The 19,335-nt window shown below is 40.4% G+C and overlaps 1 protein-coding gene across 4 annotated transcripts in view; it reads right to left on the minus strand.

The window, feature by feature from the left end:
* LOC144680732 (calcipressin-2-like) overlaps window positions 1–19,335 on the minus strand; it is a 443,141-nt gene that overhangs the window by 139,303 nt on the left and 284,503 nt on the right. Inside the window, exon 1 of one of the 4 annotated variants that reach the window (XM_078542031.1) lies at window positions 12,669–13,002. The exons of the other annotated variants lie outside the window; for them this stretch is intronic. Coding sequence (XP_078398157.1) covers window positions 12,669–12,755 — 87 coding nt within the window. The 5' untranslated portion in view covers window positions 12,756–13,002. Of the gene's footprint in view, window positions 1–12,668; window positions 13,003–19,335 lie in introns of those variants that run through there. 4 annotated transcript variants of the gene reach the window in all.

Here is a 19,335-nt window from a genome sequence, read left to right on the forward strand (position 1 = left end):
GGATCGTATCAAACAGTATGTCCCTTCAGCTGTTTGCAACAGGCAGAGTACTGACTGTACTCAACCAGTCCATGCTTGCTAAACTCAGAACACAATGTCTAACGTTAGATGTGATTTCATTTGGTGAACAATCCTGAGTGTGCTAATGGGCTCACAATGTGGCTCACTTGCGCTTGCTAGAAGCTACACATATTCATATACAGGGAACTGTCCTCTGCAGGCAAAAAAAATGTGTCCAGACATTGCACCTGTTTTGAATAAACAAAAGCATGGGGGAACAATAGCTTCCTGGTGCATTCGCCATGCAATGTCTTGACCAATCAGAGCCAACTTGTCAACAAATCAGCACCCTTTCTTCATGCAGTATAAATTGTTGCTCCCTTTGAAATTTGACATTCTTGCATCTGTCTTAATGAGTGCAAGATGAAAAATTTCAACAGCTTTTACATCCCTGCCACGCGTGTTTTTGGTGGGGAGGGTGGGGGGATATGTAATATATGAGGGCCAGTGCACCTCATTCCCGCCCACCCCCGACCCGTTCCCCATAAGAGGGTAGACGGATGGGCGCCGAAGTCAGCATTCTGTCCGCAATTTTAAAATATATAATTAATGGGAAATTGAGCTTGTTAACAATCCAATTGACTCTAATATTATGCTGCCCAGGCCATAATACAGTTGGTGTGGTCAGACAGGCGGGAGTCAGAAGTTTTTTAAACTATGTTGAAAAGGTGAGAAGGAGGATGTACATCATTTGGGGGTACCCTCTGTGCACTGGGGCCAGCTCCCGAAGATGTTACTGCCCCCACCCTTTGTTCCTCCCTGCCTGGCCTCCAAAAACCTGCCTCCTTTGCCCACCACACCCCCAACCTCCCAGATCCCGCTTCACCCAAAGCCCCGGACTTATCTGGGTCCAGATGCCATTGCTGTCTTCATCCTGGGACCTATTTGCAGTCCCAGCAGTACCCACTACTCAGGTCTGGCGCTGCTGGGACTGCTAGAGCTGCTGTCTCATTAGATTAGCCAGTATAAGGGAGGGCCTTCCTCCCACTGAGGGGCAGGAATCTGACCCTCACTTCCTTAGGCCACCCAGAGTGTCTTATGACTGCAGGGTGGCCTTGTTGAACGTCAGTTGTGGTGGCACTGACATTTCTTCCATGGGGGTAAGCATAACGCCCCCGCATTAAATTCCTCCCCATGTTTCTTCTTTTAGCAATACTAGTACAAATAGATTGAATCTGGGTAATAAGCATTTGTTTGAAAAAAATATCAGCCTGAAGTAAAAGGATATGTTGGCTCAATATGGTCAGCCTGAGCATTTTTTCTGTCTTATACTGTTAACTGTTGGACAATTAGATATGAATGATTCTGAGAGGAAAAAGGAACACATCTTCTGTCGGTAGATAAAGGATCTGAGACCTTTCCACAAGAAATACTGAGCTTCTTAATAAACCATCCAGGTGCCTTGGTAGTCTTCATCTATCCTCTGGTTTCCAACCAGACATCCTATGTGGAGTAATATGGACAGAGGAAGAGGGTATTTTTGAGAACCTACAACCACAGCAAGGAGCTCATATTGGAAATTTAGGAACACAGTCTCCTAAAAAAAAATTTCCTGCCATTTTAATAGTCAGAAAATCATGGACAGCCTGGATTTCCAATATGGTGAGGTTCTTCACCAGGAAGGCGTGCTCATAAAATTACCCCATGGCCAGGATTTTTCATTCGTCGGGCGGGCTCGGCAGGATGGGCGGGGGCGGGCACGGAGCCACTGCCACCCATGATTGGCTCCGCACCGTGATATCACAAGGGCGGGCCACTTAAGGCTCACCCTGCATGGATCGCGAGCAGTAGTGCTAAGCACCACCTGTGCAGGCGGGGGGAGGAGGGAGAGTCGGGTCCAGTGCACACATGCACGAAAGAGCGCTTCAATCTCCCTGAGACACAGAGCTGCCTCAGGAAGATTGAAGCGCTTTTTGAAAACATTAATAAATACAATAAAAATTCAATGAAACATGTCCCCTCATGTGACTGTGTCTGTGTCACATGAGATAAGACATGTTTTTAATTTGAAAAGAAAGGTTTTATTTAATTTGTATGAACTTTAGGAAACCTCATCCCATTCATGGATGAGGTTTCCTAAAAAACGTAAAGGCTGCTTGGCCTTTTCGCCTGCCCGCCAACCGTAAGGTTGGACGGGCAGTGTAAAATTCACCTTAATTACCTAGTTAATGGCCTTAATAGGCCTTTCAATTAACGGCGGGCACACTGCCAACTCCGGCGCATGCCTACCGAAGAAAGTATCGCACGAGTTCGCAATGACAACGGGCCACACGCCCAACGTCATCGCGTGTCATTTTATGTTCCAGCGTGTCGGGCGTGCGCCCACACACCGAAAGTAAAATTCTGCCCCTAGAGTTTCCACCTGTGATCCCATTAAAGACATTTCAAAAATAGCAAGTCAGCCAGATCGTTTCCATAATAAAGATTATTTTAACATTTCATATTTTTGTGGTGAATGTTGCTTTAAGGTCAGCCTTACTGAGTAAGGGTCACGTGGGCAGAACAGCCAAACAGCACCGAGCATGCTCGTAAAATTACCCCTGGGCCAGGATCCAGTGGCTTTGTAAATAAAGATCATTGTTCAGCTACAGAAGCCTCTCAGTAGTACATTTCTACAATTTTTGAAACTGTTCAAGAATAAACTCGATCATTCTCATTTTGAATATACCAGAGTCTGTTATGAGAATATCCCTTCAAGCAATCAGTCCTGATTCATAGGACTTAATGCTGATATCACTTATATTAAAGCACTCCCATAACGTTGTTCCCTAAAAGTCAGAAATGCTCTCACTCAGTCTAACAATATTTAGTCTTACATAAGTAAAAAATTCTGTTCACAATTTTCCATGAATTTGTTAATGTATTTGTTATTCCTCAGTTCATAAGCTTAACTAATCTATTAACTTTTGTTAACAAGGTAAATCACTGTTAAAAATAGGAATTACAGAAACAAAGGCCTCAACCAAATCATTCAAGGTAATGCATGGAATAATTCTCCTCTACAATGTGTAACCAGTCAACTTATATTAATGGATCTATTCAATAGACTGGTTGAAACAGGTAGGGAATTATTTTCCAGGAAGGTCAAAAATAGGCAGGGTCATTAGTTAAACAACTTGTTCTTGAATGGTATATGTGAAAAAAGCTAATGGGGCAGATTTGTTTCTTGGTGCACTGGGCATGTTGGATACCTGAGTGAAACACATAAAGGAAATTGGGCAAACTTTGTTATTGGTGGATAATACTCCCCACCCAATTTTGTTATTGGCAGATAATCCACCTCACCTGATTTTACCCGATGCATTGCACTCTGGAGGCCTAATGTGCCCAAGAAGATTAACAGCAAAGTCTGCCCCAGTATGAATATACAATCAATAATTCTGTACATGCTTTAAAATAGTTAAATGTACTTCTTCCAGTGGATACTGAACAAAGGCTCACAGGTCAGAGGTTTAATTCATAGTTGGCACTAAATTATCTGATCTCAGACAGGAAAATATAATTGGTCTCAGTACTGCAGGTCTGGACAGAGTGGGAATCAGCCAGGTCACTATTCTTCATTGTTAACGCTGAGCTCTGCTAGAAATACATCAATGTAGACATTGCAAGAAAACAGGATAAATTTCAATTGTAATGTTCTCTATAGTCAATTAGTCTGCTGACACTTACATTAACACAGGCAGCAAGATTTATGCAGAATGTAGGTGTCTATGGAAGCATACTGTAGAGAGAGTCAGAATCATCAGAGGAAGGGTTACAGGTGAGTAACATAATATTTCCAGCATTAGCACCAACTGCTGGTAGAAACAAATGAAGCTGCCTCTGTTTGGCTTGATTTTAAATTCAAATATCAACCATTGAAACCTATTTCAAAGTACATTACACAACTGGGACAGATTATGGGCATTCCTGGATAAGCAAATGATCCTTTCTGGAACCAATTACCTTTCTTGTGGGCAATCCAGGAGCCTTTAATAGGCCCACAGTGGAAATCACTCCAGCTCTGAAGAGCTGTTAGGTTCCATATCCTCAGAGAGAATGCAATAGGTGAAACTGCCAGCGTAGTGCAGAAGTTCCTCCAGTAATGCCTCCAAGAGCAGTTTCTGTCTGTGGGGGGAAAGCAAAAAACCCGACTGCTAGATTTTACAGAGCACAGAAACTGATGAAACTGGCGTCTGCCCGAAATTTTCACATCTCTGCCCCACTGCTGAACTACCCCATTTCTGCCATCCCACCCACAAGAACTACAGATCTATGGGAAGAATTTTCTGGGCGGCAGGCGGGGGCGGGGCCCACTCGCCGACGTGTAAAATGACGCGCGGTGATGTCGGGCGGGCGTCTCAATGTCACCTCGCGTCATTTAGATTGTCCCTTCAGCGGGTGAGCAGTCGCATTAGCTGCTCGCTTGCCAAACTGTCAAAGGCCTATTAAGGCCATTAAGAAAGTAATTAAAGCTGTTAAGAACGCTGCTCGTCCAACCTTAAGGTTGGCGAGCAGGCAAAGAGCCCAGGCGGCCTTCGCATTTTTCATGAAACTTCATCCACGGGCGGGATGAGGTTTCATGAAGGGTTTATTAATTAAATTAAACTTTTTGAAAAAATTAATGGACATGTCCCAGCACATGTGACAGTTTCACATGAGGGGACATGTCCTTAGAATTTTTTTTCCCTGATTAAATTTTTCAGAACTTAAACTAATCTTCTCAAGGCACCTCCGTGCCTCAGGGAGATTTCTGCGCTCTTTTGCACGCATGCGTGTAAGAGTGCAGGCCCCGACTCAGGGAAACTGGCAGGGGGCCCGCACATGGAGCGCACAGCACTTCTAGGTGTGCGTCACGCTGTGCGGGCCTTAATTGGTCCACCCACGTAAAATGGCGGCGCGCACCCAATCAGGGGCGCCGATCAGGTTCATGCTCGCTCCCACCCGCCCCCGCACAACCCCCCTAACCGGGGGGGGGGGGGGGGGGAAATTCAGCCCTTTTTTTTGTTTTAAAAATACTTACCTAAGTTATTCCTCTCCAGCTTTTCATCCAGTAATGTTAGCCTTTTAAAATCCATGCCGAGATATTTTTGTGATCATTTAAAAAACGGAATTGCACACAGCTGAAATCTGAGAAGTGTCTTGATATGCACAGAATGTACCATTTTCTCAGTTATTTATATATCTGAAAAGCTGGACTCTTAAACTTAAACTTCACCTCACTCATTCACATGTCATTGTAATTTTTTCTAAGGGATGCAACTTAAATTAAATTTTCTGTTTACAGTGGGTTTAACTCCAAAGCAAAACTGAATCAGTAATATTTTCTAATGAACCATATGTGAATATGAGAGATAAGAACTGGAGTAAGTCATACAAAACCTGGAGCTTACTCCATCTTTTAAGAAGATCATGACTGAACATTTACATCTACTCTGCTTTCCCACCCTACCCCCAAATCCCTTGATTCCCTTAGTGCCCAAAAATCTATCACTCTCATTCTTGAATATACTCATTGGATGAGCATCCACAGCCCTCTGGGATAGACAATTCCAAAGATTCACAACATCTTAGTGAAGAAATTTCTCATCATCTCAATTTTAAATAGCTGACCTCTTATCCTGAGACTATGAAGCCCAATTCTAGACTCTCCAGCTAGGGAAACTCAACATCTACCTTGTCAATCCCTCTAAGAATTTTATAGGTTTCAAAGAGATTCCCTCTCATTCTTCCAAGCACCAGAGAATTTAGGCCTATTTTAGTTATCTCTTCTCATAGGATAGCCCTCTTATTCCAATAATCAATCTAACGAACCTTTATTGCACTTTTTCATGTATTATCTTCATTAGGTGTGGAAATCAAAATTGTACACTGCACTCCAGGTATGATCTCACCAAAACCTTACACAGTTGCAGCAAGACTTCCTTACTTTTTTACTCCAACTCCTTTTCAATGAATGCTAACAAACCATTTGCCTTCTCAACTGTTTGCTGTACCTGGATGTTTATTTTCTGTGATTGCATCCAAGAACCCCCAAATCCCTCTGAGTACAAGCATTTACTAGTCCTTCACCTTTTAAAAATATTCTGCTTTTCCATTCTTCCTAGAAAAATGGATAATTTCACAGTTCATAATTTCACAGATAATTGTACTTCATTTGCCACCTCTTGCCCAGTCATTTGATGAGTCTATAATAAAGGTAAAATACTGTGGATGCTGGAAATCTGAAATAAAAACAGAAAGTGCTGGAAAATCTCAGCAGGTCTGGCAGCATCTGTAGAGAGAGACTTAAGACAGAATTTTGCCCTTAGTGGGCGTGCGGACCCCACCGGCTTGACGGCGGACGGACAGCCGACCCCCGCCGCCATTTTGAGTGGGCAGGCTAATTAAGGCCAGCCCATCGTGATGTCTGCCAGGAAGCGCTATGCGCTCCCTGTGCGGGTGGGGGTGGGGGGATTCCCTCAGCCGCATGCGTGTGAAAGAGCGCACTCATCTCCCTGAGTCTAAGTGCTGCCTCAGGGAGATCGGCGCCAAATTCAAAAATGGTCAATGCACAAAATTTAAATTTCCCTGACATGTCCCCTCATGTGACACTGTCACATGAGTTGGGGCATGTCCATCACTTTCATTCAAACATTTATTAAATTCTTAAAAACCTACATGAAACCTCATCCTGCCTGTGAATGAGGTTTCATGCTTTTTCCGAAGCCCACTAGGGCTCCCGGCCTGCCCGCCAACTTTAAGGTTGGACAGGCAAGTCCATTAACTAGCTCAATTACTTGTTAAATGACCTCAATTGGCCGTTGACAGATTGGTGGGCTTACAGCTGATTCGGCTGCGCCCCCGCCGACCTGAAAATTGAAATGACATGGGGCAACATTTCAATTCAGGATTTCTGCCCGACGTCATCCCGCTCGCTGACCTCAATATCCTGGCCCATATCTCTTTGCAGCCTTTTTGTGTTCTCCTCACAGCCGACTTTCCAATTGGGCTTTGTATCATGTACATTGAATTATACAGCACCTTTGTTGGCAATCAATTTCCTGTTTCATTCCAAGCTATTGTCCCAAGGGTACAATCAGTAGAACTAAGAGCTTTGATGAATATATCAATAGTACACATAACTTATTTATGCCACCAATTACAATGCTCCTTCACTGTTGGTTTATGGCAGGATGAAGCTATAATGGAGATTAAGCAATTGTAAATTTGTTAATTGAATTCAATTCTGAATTGTCTTGGGGTGGGTTGGGGGGAGGATAGTGGTGTTGTGGTGGTGTTGCTTGACTCCCAAGGAACACATTTATCTAACTTGAAGTTAATTCAACAATCATATGAGTGCTTCTGGAGCTTCTAACAACTTCAATTATTGCCAAAATTCTCCCTATGGCTTTACTGTATTCTTGCTATTGTAAAACACCATGATCAGCAGAATGTAATTTAACTCTAATGCCTGTTACAGAATTTGAACACCTAGGATGAAAAGTCTAAAATTGTTTGCACTACTTTCCCATTTTCCCAATTTTTATCTCCTTTAGACTAACTTCCATTCGGTGTACCAATAATGTTCCATTACTCACCCAACAGGTTTGCAAAGTAAACTGAAAAAGCTTTTACTTCACTAGATAGAAGGCACCATCCAGTTGCCTACGGTAGAACTGACAGACTTCATTTTCCATAAGCTTCATGAAATTATGTGGCAAAATTGTCAGAACTCTACTTAAACATGCGGAGTTGTTAAATCCCTAATTGTTGAAGAGCATTGCAATGAATTCAAATTTTAGATTAAGTGGTTGCAAAATTTGTGGCATCTGAATCCAAACTTAATGTTTGATTTTAAAAGTACTGGTAGTAAGAGAGCAAGAAAGCCATTACAAAATGATTACAGGTTAGTTTCCATGCCACCATTAGTCTAATGAGAGCTCAAATATATATTCTCTAAACACTCTGGGGTAGAAAATTGACTCCATTGCACCCATTTTACAGATGTGAAGTGGGCACTCAAGTCTCAAATTTGGGACAAAATGTCCTGCCTCCAAAAGATGTCTATAAAATGCCCGGCCTCAAACTGGGTCAACGCATTTTTCAGACGCCCATGTTGGCTGCCTAAAACAGATATTAGGTCGCTTGCATATATAAAAGGGGAGTCGAACACCGGTGTTAGGTCCTGCAGCAGAAATTGAGTTACAATTAATGAGGGGAGGCAGATTGCCCCACTTAAGGTATTTCAGCGTTTTCTCCAGACTAAGTAGCAGTCACCAACCAAACAGTTTTAAAAAAAATAATCCTTCCTTTGATATAATAGGAGTGGCCTTCGCAGCTCCATACTGCTGCACAGCACTCGAAACAGTCTGCCATGATCAGTCCCTGTCTGGTGTCCTGCCCTGTCCTTCCAACACCTACTTGAGGCTGCTGCTAGGAGCTGGTAGCCTGAAATCAGTTTCTGCAAAAGGGAGAACTGCCTGTGAAGGTGTGACAGGTTCTAGCTGCTTAACAACATTACTCAGATGAGACCAAGGCCCAATATTAAGCCAACCTCAAGCATCCTTGTTTGGGTGTGTGCCAATTCCGGACCCAAAAATGGATTCCAAAAAAACTTTACCCCATATGGATTTGAAAGTACACAGGCAATGCAGCACAAAGATTTGGCACATATTGACCTACCCCCTACTGCTTACCGGACTGAACAAATCAATCAATAAAATAAACAGAAAGTGCCACAAAGCACAGTTGTAAATAATTCACTCAGCTACAACAATAGTCAGGCAGTATCATGGGGGTGTAATTGTTTAGTATGAACATCATTTCGTCAAACTGCTACACTTGCCTAACAGTATGTTGTAAATGGCTCCATTTGTCCCTCCTTGGAAAAGCCTTTTTGTCAGAATGTCATTAAATGGTGTTGGGAATTATTTGTTGATCCCTAAGTTTGGTGCTATATTTCAATTTTGCGTGTTGAGAACAGTGCAGAATTTCTGCAATGAATGTGACAGAACATAAAGACAATAATTAATGTGGTGCCTACACCACCAATACCTAATTCCAAATAACATTTTTAAAGCACAAAGGACACAAATCTATGGCATTAATGACAGTCAAGCTGTTACCTTACACAATCTCACATATATGGATCTGTGATAATTTGATATGTTTGCTGTACACCCCTTATTTGGGCATCACCATTCATGTGTGACACGTGTCACACCTCGGACTACAAGCTTCTGCCACTAGATGGAGCGTCATAAACTCAAGACATTGCAGGTCTCCGTGCTTATACCTACAGCATCACTAATAAACTTTGACAAAAATGTCCTGATTTTCCAAGGACAAAACCATGGGAGAACCATCAGTAGTTTGAATAAAAATTTTTTTAAAAACTTACCCTAATTCTTACTCATTACTCATTAGACAATGACCTCTGGGTGGCTTTGTGCTATAGATCTAAATTTTTTTTTGAAAGATATTCGGTTTCAAAGTCTAGGTAGGGAGAAATTGTGAGGAATGGTCCCTTAATGTTTTTGTGGCATAAGGTCATTCCGTTGTGATTCCGGCAGTATTGGTATGAGCGCATTTTGTAAATACATGTAAATCAGCCCATTAGTATTCATTCAATAGTAACTACCTGTGCAATCTGTCTACAAAATAACACTGCTTTGTTAATGTCATGGTGCTGTTGTCCATTGTATTGCTGTTTGTTCAGGCACAAAATGAAAGCAGAAAATTCTTCCAATTTAGCAACTGCTTTTGTTTGCTTCAATCTCCTATTTTTCAGTACAAAGAAACTGAATTTTGAAATAATGCCAGAACAATCTTTCAGAACCCAAAACACAGTATGGATCAGTACATCTTTGTCAAATGTACTTGTGAGAGGTGCTGTAGCATTTCTAGGAGTATTAAAATGTTCAGATACTTAGAATTTTTTGGCTGTGAATTGTGATGAGAGGGAGAAAAAAAACTTTCTAAAAATTTCCAAGAGGAAAACTTCTTTGGTACTTCTTAATCTGTAGGTCCTGTGGACTTTACATGGTTATTTTCTTCACGTTCTGCCCAGTAACGTAAGCAGAGGGTGTTCAGAATGTTCAAACATCCTCCCAAAATTGATGTATTTATTTTTAATTGGACCATTCTTTTGTTCAAAAGAATGACTCTTAAGCCACCTGATAGAAAACAGAAACAATGAAGGCGCTAGTCAGCTCTGTAATTCAACCAGTGAAAACTGATTAGTTGAGTCTGTTTCTCAATGTTCATCAGGATATTGCAGTGTATGGTAGTGAAGTTATTGATAGGGTAATGAACAAGCTATTTTCCCCCTTTTCATTCATTTATTTGTGTTGTTAAATTAATAGAAATTTATTATTGTGAAGTGCTGATTTGAAAAATAATCTTATTGAAGTAATTTTTTTTGGTCTGGCAAGCTGAAAATCAGAATGAAATCCTGCCTTTTTGCTACTGGCCCTGCCTAACAAAGAAGAGGAACAAAGGTTTTGAAATATCCCACCCTTAAAATAACTGTTAGTTAAGATAGTTAAGTTTGCTCCATATTTTCCACGTGCTAAAGAGAAAGCATTGTTTTCCTGACACAATGCTGATCTGTACTGGTCTCTTGGTTAGTAATTTTGCCCTGCTGTATTTTCATGCAGGAACCACACAGAAAAGATGGGAGTTATTGAAAAATTGTGCCTACTTTCTTCCACAACTACTTACACTGAAATCCAAAGACAAGCCAAAATTATAAATCTGACAAAAAAATATGCTTAACCTCTGACAGAAGGAGAGTTGGGGCCTTGATTCCCCCAATATCTTTCAAGATTATGCTTTGTAAAAAGGCTGACAGTAAATTTTATAAGGAAATAAAAGTATAACCATACAAAACAAAGATGAAATGAAGATTGTTCTCCAGAAACTGTTTTGAAATCATTTTCATACATTATAAATAGTACTTGGGTACACACACACACACAATATTAACATAGGTTAATAACAGATGGAACTCTATGGGGAGTGATAAAATTGAGTGAGTTATATTCCCTAATGTGATAAGTGCATTATTTTCCATAAATTTGATACTCCTTGTCTTAGATATTTATTTCAATATTGTATTGCTTTTCATAGCTCAGGCTCAGAACAATTTTTGTAGTAGGAATAACTTAAGCAAAACATGAAGGTAAAAGAAAGACTTGCATTTATACAGCATCTTTAACTACCTCAAGATGTCCCAGAGTGCTTTACCAACAATGAAGTACTTAGGTTTTCCTTTAAGCAGAACCAGGGACTCAGATAGGATATTCTAATGTTGAAGCTTGTTGAATTAGAAGTTAGTTGTGATAAACACTATGCTATAGACTTGAATATTTTATTATGCTGCTAGTGCTTCATTCACACTGACTCGACAATGTATCATAATCCATATTTCAGGACAATACTCCCTAACTGCACCAATGTGAGATTGCCATTTCACACACCCACAATTCATTCATGGCCTACCTGTATGAAAATAATAAATCATCAACAGTCTTTTTTTTGCTTTGGACACATGTTCACCAAGAAATCATTTAAGAGAGGCCCTAGTTCCATGACGAAGCGGCTGTACCATAACTTTGTGAAACCCAATGTGCTCTAATATCATGTTTTAGATAATAATCTTTTAAGAGGACCAGCAGGCAAAATTAGGTAATGGAAAACTGATGGCCTTGACGATCTATACATATTGTATTTATTCTAAAAAGCACATTAAATGAATTGATGGTGAATCATTATAGTTATAGACAATATGTGGTGTTTGTTCCATTTTAACTCAATACAGTGGAATTAGTAAAATAATCCTTTCGAAGTATTATTTTAGATTTGCTTTCACATCTCAGTGGTTTATACAGAACACAGTGAAATAGAAGTAGTGATATAAAGAATGATATAAGTAGTGATATAAGGAATGATAAGTAGTGATATAAGGAATGCAAAAATAAAACTTGTTCCTAACTGAATTATATAAGCAATGCAAAGCTGCCCCTGCATTTACAGTGTTAACACACATACAAGGGTTCTGTAATGTTAGGTAAGGGTATGTGGTATTAATATTTTTTGTTTCTTTCATTCCAAGCTTGTTCAAATTCCTCTTTGACTTTGTTCCTATGCTACTGATGCAGTCTAACCAGACTCCTTTTTAATCTTCATCAAAATAAATCCAATATCAAATAAATTTAGAGGAACAGCAAAGAGACAGTTTTAGCCAAACCACTCATTAAAGGATGTAATTATTTTAAGAATTGGGAAGAATTGGAACATCCAACTTTAGTTGCATGAGGAAATAACCTAACTTCTTGTCAAGAGAATATAGAGTAATAAGAAGAGTTAACCTACACTAAAAGATCTAATCATAATTTATTATTTTATGAAGTACATTTGCCTCTAAGAAAGTAGACGAGAAATTTTAAACATACTGTACAATTAGTTACTGCTTCAAACAAAAAAACTCTTCATTATTCCTGCACTATTTAAAGCATATTGTACACAAGATTGTGATACAGTTACACAGCTGCATTCAGTCCAAAAGAAGCATAAATATCACATTAAATATGTAGTCTAAACATTTAGAGATAGCTGACAAAGTAAAGGAATATTAAACAGTATACCTTAATCTCTTGACTGGTAAAAACTTCCACATCAACCAGACAGGCAAGCAGTGTAGAAAGCTCACAGTCCATGTTAAGGGCTGGCATCCTCCCACTCACCAAACCTGCACTGACTATAACTTCTTTGTTTTGTAAAGTACACTTTACAAACTAACAGACTGGGCAAGCTGCATCAAAAAATAAACCACAAAACTCTGCTACTAGAAGCTTTGTAGCTTCAAGCAAAGGTGCTGCTGCCTCTCAGCCAATAAGTGGCTGATTATTCCTCCGAGCTCTCGCTCTGTCTACTGCAGCAGAAAGAGGACTGAACACCCTCTCTCGCTGATGACATCACTGCAAGACTGACATCAGCCAAATTTTTTTTTAAGTCTTTTATTTTGAGGCTGTTCAGTGAAGCAAACTGAACATGATTATGTGCTAAACCTGAGTTAGGCCTATCCATCAAAACAGTGCTGTCTGCCACAGTGCAGGCTCTGATTCACATCTACTGTAACATGCCACTCAAATGCTTGCAATCACACACAAAAAAATTGTTATAGCATTTCTCCTTTAATATATGAAATAGATGGCATTTAATTTAAAATATCAAATTTTGATACTTGGAGCACTTTTTGCCCTAAAATGTGTAATTCTCATTGGCTGATTCCCAAAACACAAGAATAGTTTTCTGTAAAATCACAGCCATTATGAAAGGAACAAAAGCTCAGTTGCTATGAAATTTACTCTGGTAAATGGAAGTGGCTCTACCTGATTTCATTATGTTCTTCTGATTGTGTCAAGGAGAACATTAATAAATGTAAATTTGTAGCGAGTGGACATTCTTGATGATTTGATACTGCTTCTTTATATAAGAACTAGAAGACCGAGGCTATATTTCTGGAAAAGAACATTTTATTTAGAAAAGCCTTTGCTTGCATAGGCACTGCACCCAGCTCTCACAATGCACCAGGAACAAACATCATTTGCTCCCAGGCTAACTAGCCTTTGTGTTCCTGAGACGGATGAATGCTCAGGCCAAGAGCATCCGCAGTTAAATGCTGATGTCTGAAAACAATCAGCTCAAGCTATTTTGAACCATTTTTTCCAATCTTCCTTCACCCTGATTTTCCACGATAAATCATCAAGATGCTAACACAAGGGTCAACCTTTACCCCAACATACTTTATCAAAAAAGACACTATTTTATGATTCTTACAGCACACTTCAATGTTGATAATTTAACTGAACAGTTCATTTTCCAACAAGGCTTTGGCATCTGATCACGATGCCTGACGTAAATCATTCAGCATGAGTGTACATTTTCTCTTTCATCTTTGGTGATTAAATGTGTGTGCCATGATGCAAATTGACAGAAATGACGCCAGCAAAAGATGAACATAAACCCTTTGGGGATTGGATTTAACTGGGCTGCCATATTAGCAGCATCACAATACCTAGGCCATGAATTTCCTTGAGCTCTTTCCTGCTCTGCCACTGTAACTGGGTTTCTGCCATACTTTTGCCAAAGTTACAGTGGTGGAGCAGGAACATCTTCAAGGAAATTTCTGACCCTAGATGTCACAGCCATCTAATGTGCAACACAAAGCTACGCATAACACTGTTCAGTGGCTTATTTATTAAATAATATAACTGACATTAGTTGTAAGAATGTAATTCAGTGTCTGGCATGTAACCACAATACCTTCTTTTCTGACAATTTTTCCAACTAGATCTTCTTCTTAACATCTTTCACAACATTAGCACGTCTCCAAAATATTTTACTGTAGGGAATCATGGCAATCTATTTCTGCAATTAATATCTAGAATAAAAAGCCAGTGTCAGTAATAATGATCATGAACTACTGGATGATCCTCAAAGAACCATCTGGTTCACTAACGTCCTTTAGGGAAGAAAATCTGCGACCCCCTACCTGGTCCGGTCCAAATGTGACTTCAGACTATCGCATCTATGTGGTTGACTCTTAACTGCCCTCTGAAAAGGCCTAGCAAGCTATTCAGTTGTATCAAATCAGTACAGAAAAGTTAAATAACAATAGAACCGGACAGTCCACCTGACGTCGACCTAGGAAATTATAAGATCCAGTCGACCCTGAAAAGTCCTCCTCACTAACATCTGGGAAAATTGGGAGACCTTTTCCACAGATTCGTCAGGCAACAGTCTGACATAATCATACTCACTAAGTCATATTTTACAGCCAATATCACAGACGCTGCACCACCATTCCTGGGTGTGTTCTGTTCAACAGACCCACCAGCACAGTGATATACACTCAGAAGGGAGTGGCCATGGGAGTCCTTAACATTGTTTCTGGATCCCCTAAAGTCTCATGGCTTCAGGTCAAACAGATCTCCTGCTGATTACCACCTACCATTCCCCCTCAGCTGATGAATCAGTACTCCTCCATGTTGAACACCACTTGGAAGAAACACTGAAGGTAGCAAGGGTACAGAATGTACTCTGGGTGGGGGACTTAGCACATAAGAACATAAGAGATAGGAGCAGGAATAGACCATATGGCCCATATCCTTCCTCAAATAGGGAGACCAAAACTGCACACAGTACTCCAGGTGTGGTCTCACCAAAGCTCCATACAATTGCAGCAAGACTTCTTTATTCTTGTACACCAATTCCCTTACAATAATGGCCAACATGTCATATGCCTTTCTAATTGCTTGTTGTACCTGCATACTAACTTTTTGTGTTCCCTGTGCAAGTTTACCCAAGCCCTTCTGAGCATCAATATTTACAAGTTTCATGCCTTTTTAAAAATATTCTCCTTTTCAACTTTTATTACCAAAATGAATAATCTAACATCTCCCCAATTATACTCCATCTTGTTTCCCACTCACTTATCCTATCTATATCACTTTGCAGCCTCTTTGTGGCCCCCTCACAGCTTACATTCTCACCTAGCTTTGTATTGTCAGCAAACATGGGTACAGTACTTTGTGCCTTTTTGTGTAAGCCATTAATATAGATTGTAAATAGTTGAGGCCCCAACATTAATCCTTGAAGCACTCCACTGGTTACAGCCTTCAACTTAAAAATGCCACGTTTGTCCCTAATTTATGCTTCCTGATCATTAACCAATCCTCCATCCATGTTAACATATTGTACCCAACACTATGAGCCCTTATTCTTGTGTATTAACCTTTTGTGTGGCACCTTATCAAATGCCTTTTGGAAATCCGAGTATACTACATATTTTTCCCCTTTATCTACCTGATTAATCATATCCTCAAAAAACTCTAATAAATTTACCAAATACAATTTCCCTTTCGTAAAACCATGTTGACTTTGCCTGATCATACAATAGTTTTCTAATTGCATTGTTAAAATTTTCTTAATAATGAATTCCAGCATTTCCTGATGACTGATGTCAGGCTAACTGTTCTGTAGTCCCCTACTTTTTCTCTCCCTCCTTTCTTGAATAGCAGTGTTACATTTGTTAACTTCCAATCTGCTGGGACCATTCTAGAATCTAGGGAATGTTGGAAAATCATAGCCAGCACATCAATTTATCTCTGCAGCTATCTCTTTTAGAACCCTAGGATATAGATCATCAGGTTCTGGGGATTTGTCAGATTTTAGCCCCTTAGTCCAGTACTTTTTCTCTGGTAATATTAATATTCTTAATTTCCTCACTCTTGTTATCCCCTAGGTTAACTTCTATTTCTGGTTTGTAACTTGTATCTTCTACAGTGAAGAAAGACACAAAATATTTCTTCAATGTCTCTGCCATTTAATCATTTCCCATAATAATTTCTCCTCTCTATCTTTAAGCGATGAACATTTATTTTAACTACTCTCATCCTTTTTTATGTACTTGTAAAAGCTTTTAATATCTTTTTTTTATTCCTGGCTAGTTTACTGTCGTATTCTATATTTTCACTTTTAATCAACTTTTTGCTAGTTTCACGAACATTCCCAATCCTCAGACTTACTACTATTCTTTGCAACAGTATAAGCCTCTTCCTTTAATCTAATACTATCCATAACCTCCTTAGTAAGACAGGGATGGATCGTTCTTGCTGAATTTTTGTTTTCAATGTTTTTAATTTTGTTTAACACTGTGAATTGCCTCTTTAACTGTTTCCTATTGTTTATTCACTGCCATACTTTTTAGTCTATTTATCCAATCAACTTTAGTCAGCTCACCCCATATTTCTATTAAATTGGCTTTGTTTAAGTTTAAGATTCTTGTTTGGGATTGGAGTATGTTGCTTTCAAACTTAATATGGAATTCAACTGTATTATGATCACTATTTCCCAGTGGATCTTTTACTATGAGATTACTAACCAACTCTACCTCACTGCGCTCTACTACATCTAAAACAGCTTTATCCCTAGTCAGTTCCTCAATGTATTGCTCCAGGAAACCAACCACCTTTGCCAATTTTACTTGTCCAATCTATATGGGGAAGAATTTTTCCTATGACGGGTAGGCTGGGTGGGAGCAGACGGGGGCGTGCGCGGAGCCAATCTCCGCCGGCGATCCACTGTGCACCGCCATTTTACACGGGCGGGCCAATTAAGGCCCCACTCAACATAACATGTAACCAGTAACACTTAGCGCTACCTGTGCCACCGGGGGGAGGAGGGAGAATTGGGACCTGCACCCTTTCGTGCATGTGCGCGAAAGAGCGCAGCAATCTCCCTGAGGCACAGAGCAGCCTCAGGGAGATTGAATAGATTATAAAATATTTTAATAAATGAAGTAAAAATTTATTTAAACATGTCCCCTCATGTGACAGTGTCACTTGAGTTGGGACATGTTTGTGAAGTTTGGAAATTTTATTTACTTATTTTATAAAAGCTTCAAGAAACCTCATCCCACCGGTGGATATTGATTCTACTTCCTGACCTTCTGAGCTAAGATCCTTTCTCACTAATATCCTCATGTCATCCTTCACTACAGGGCTAACCCTCCTCCTTTTCCATTCTGCCTGTTTTTTCAAAATGTTGTGTATCCTGCAATATCTATTTCCCAGCCTTGGTCATCTTGTAACTATGACTTCACCTTGACTTCAATGTCCATCACCAAGAGTGGCTCAGTAGCACCACTGCTGACCAAGCTGGCTGAGTGCTGAGTGACATATCTGCCAGACTGGGCCTACGACAGGTGATGAGGGAACCAACAAGGGTCAAAAACCTACTTGACCACAGCCTCATCAATATACCTGTCGTAGGTGCTTCTGTCCATGACAGTATTGGTAGGAGTGACCATCTCACAGTCCTTGTAGAGAAGTAGTTCCATCTTCACACTGAGAACATGCTCCATCATGCTGTGTGGCACCAACACCATGCTAAACGGGATAGACACAGAACAGACCAAGCAGCTCAAATCTGAGCACCCATGAAGGCCTGTGGGCTATTGCCAGTAGCAGAATTATATTCAAACACAATCTGTAACCTTATGGCCCAGCATATCCCTCACTCAACCATTACCATCAAGCCAGGGGACCAACTCTGATTCAGTGCAGAAGAGTGTACCAGAAGCAGCACCAAGCATATCTAAAACTGAGGTGCCAATCTGGTAACCTACAGCGCAGGACTACTTGCATGCTAAACAGTAGAAGCAGCATGCAATAGACAGAGCTAAGAGATCACACAACCAATGAATCAGATTAAAACTTTGCAGTCTTGCCACATCCGGTCATGAATGTGGTGGACAATTAAACAACTAACCGGAGGAAGAGGCTCCACAAATATCCCCATCCTGAATGATGGGAGAGCCCACCACATTAGTGCAAAAGGTAAGGCTGAAGCCTTTGCATACATCTTCAGCCAGATGTGTCAAGTGGATGATCCATCTGAGCCTCCTCTTGAGACCTCCAACATCATAGGTGCTAGTCTTCAGCCAATTTGATTCACTCTATTTTATATCCAGAAATGGCTGAAGGCACTGGATACAGCAAAGGTTATGGGCCCTGACAACATCTGGCTGTAGTACTGACAACCTACCCTTTTCTTGCCTACAAAAAGCAGGACAAGTCCAACTCAACTAATTACTGTCCCACCAATCTACTCTCAACCATCAGTAAAGTGATAGGAGCTATCAGTGACAGTGCTATCAAGTGGCACGTACTCACCAATAACCTGCTAAACAATGCTCGGTTTGTGTTATAGCAGAGACACTTGGTTTCAGATCTCATTGCAGCCTTAGTTCAAACATGACAAAAGAGCTAAAGTCCATAAGTGAGGTGAGAGTATCTGCCCTTGGCATCAAGGCAGCATTTGACCTAGTGCAGCATCAAGGAGCCCAAGCAAAACTGAAGTCAATGGAAATCAGGGGGAAAATTCTCCACTGCTTGGAGTCATACATAGCAGAAAGGAAGGTTTGTTGGGGGCCAACCATCTCAGTTTCAAGACGTGTCTGTAGGAATTCCTCAGGGCAGTGTCTTAGTACCAAACATCTTCAGCTATTTCACCAATGACCTTCCTTCCATCATAAGGTTAGGAGTGGGGTTGTTTTTCGATGGTGGTTGATAGTGCTCTGACATCAGGTAAATATGGCTGCTCTTCTTCAAAACAGTGCACTGAAGACCTTTACGTCCATCTGAGAGGGTAGATTAGGGGCCTTAATTTAAGGTTTCATCTGAAAGATGAAAATGCTCACTACTCCCTCAATACTGCACTGAAGCATTAGCATACCTTATGTACTCA

This window comes from Cetorhinus maximus, chromosome 5 (assembly GCF_964194155.1).
Source record: "Cetorhinus maximus chromosome 5, sCetMax3.hap1.1, whole genome shotgun sequence".
Lineage (NCBI taxonomy): Eukaryota > Metazoa > Chordata > Chondrichthyes > Lamniformes > Cetorhinidae > Cetorhinus > Cetorhinus maximus.